At 35.5% G+C, this 1,537-nt stretch overlaps 1 protein-coding gene across 2 annotated transcripts in view; it reads right to left on the bottom strand.

Moving 5' to 3' along the window:
* Nucleotides 1-387: 387 nt before the first annotated feature.
* Nucleotides 388-1,537, bottom strand: part of LOC107090817 (lamin-A-like) — an 18,697-nt gene continuing 17,547 nt past the window's right edge. The window contains exon 13 of one of the 2 annotated variants that reach the window (XM_015384409.1): nt 388-670. In XM_015384409.1, the coding sequence (XP_015239895.1) occupies nt 635-670 (36 nt within the window). In that variant the 3' untranslated portion in view covers nt 388-634. The remainder of the gene's footprint in view (nt 671-1,537) is intronic. The other variant, XM_015384408.1, reaches the window with a different exon arrangement.

Raw genomic sequence — 1,537 nt, 5'->3', positions numbered from 1 at the left:
TGGAATCATTTCAGATTTAAGGAACTTTCAGGAGTTTGAATTCTGAATATGACTGAACTTTTCTTTTAAATTTGTCAGATTCAAGTGATTTCTTTGACCATTGTGGGTTTTTCTTTCATCAAACAAGAGAAACCAAAAACTTTGACCATTATCTAATCAAACAGAGGAAATTCTTTTTTGTTAAAGAAATAATCTCAAAATATTTTTTGGGGGAAATTTTTATTGATATCAGAAAAAGAAAGATCCAAATTACCCGTGGATCTGTAGCACAGTTTAAAATAAAAAAAAAAACAAAGAATAATAAATGGTATCAAATTTAACATAAAAACAGAAACAGAATAGAATATGAAAAAATACAAAACATTGAAAGTTAAATGTTAAAAAAAACTCCTCAAGCTTAAAAGGCTTAAAAGGGAGAAAAAAATGGTTACAATTTTTAAAACAATAAGTATTTAATCAAAAGTGAAATCCAAAGGTATCGGTTAGCATGCATGGGTAGAAAATAAAAAAAGAAATATACAAATCTCAAATCTTACTACCTGAAAAAGTTTAAAAGTATAAAACATAAACTAGAAGCTAATACGCTCTAAACTCTCGTAGGATAAGATAACAGGTTGTTCATGGATCGATGCGTTCACATGATCGGACAGCTCTCCATCCTGGATCCAGTCTGGAAGGAAAGGGTTAACAAAGTCAGAACGGGCCCCTCAAAGGCCCCTAGGGCCTCATTTATACCGAGGAGCCGCCATACAGGTGGAAAATCCAGCAGAGCTGAAACTGCAGGGAATCAGAAAGATGACCAGCGGTTGAAGTCTGGCTTCAGCACAAGGGCGGAGCTAAATGGGGGGCCACGGGTGGCCATGGCCACCCTTAGCCAATCATTCACCACCCCCTCTAATACAGACGGTGGAAGCAGTAATACTTTCAAGAGACATATTTAAAACATTTAAAATTTTCATATATTAACAATTACTTGACAAGAAAAACGCTTTGGTTAGTTATGCTATACTAACATTAAAGATGATAAGTACAGAATGAATTCTGTTTTTAGAGCTAGATTTTGTGTTATTTGGGGTAAAGAGAAAATTATGCGTCTCTGCAAGTCATCTAGGAGTCTTCAGTGAATTCATAGATAAATAACTATTTTAATAAAAACATATTAAATAATTAACTTATGTCGATATTAGTAGTTGTAAATATAACATTTATGCAGAATGATTATTGATAAAAGTAGGTAAGTAATTATGATGGAAAAGATGTTCACCCCAGAACGCTAACCTGAAAGAATTTTATCCACTATACCAGAGGTTACGGATTAGCGGACCGCGGTCCGGATCCGGATCCACCTGCTGGCCAATCCGGACCCAACCTGATTTCAAACATTTATAAATTACCCCATGTTGTCTGATGACAGAGTCTAATTTCAGTTGCGCCGCTTCTCCTGTTAATACGGTAAAGCCCTTCGGAGCGATGTTTGGCTCAACCTGCTGCTGTGAAGCAGGATTCTCCACCATGAACAGAATCAACAATAAATCTG

This window comes from Cyprinodon variegatus, unplaced genomic scaffold, assembly GCF_000732505.1.
Source record: "Cyprinodon variegatus isolate N-32 unplaced genomic scaffold, C_variegatus-1.0 Scaffold312, whole genome shotgun sequence".
NCBI lineage: Eukaryota > Metazoa > Chordata > Actinopteri > Cyprinodontiformes > Cyprinodontidae > Cyprinodon > Cyprinodon variegatus.
Note: the sequence above shows the minus strand (reverse complement) of the source record. Positions and strands in the feature narration are given on the sequence as shown.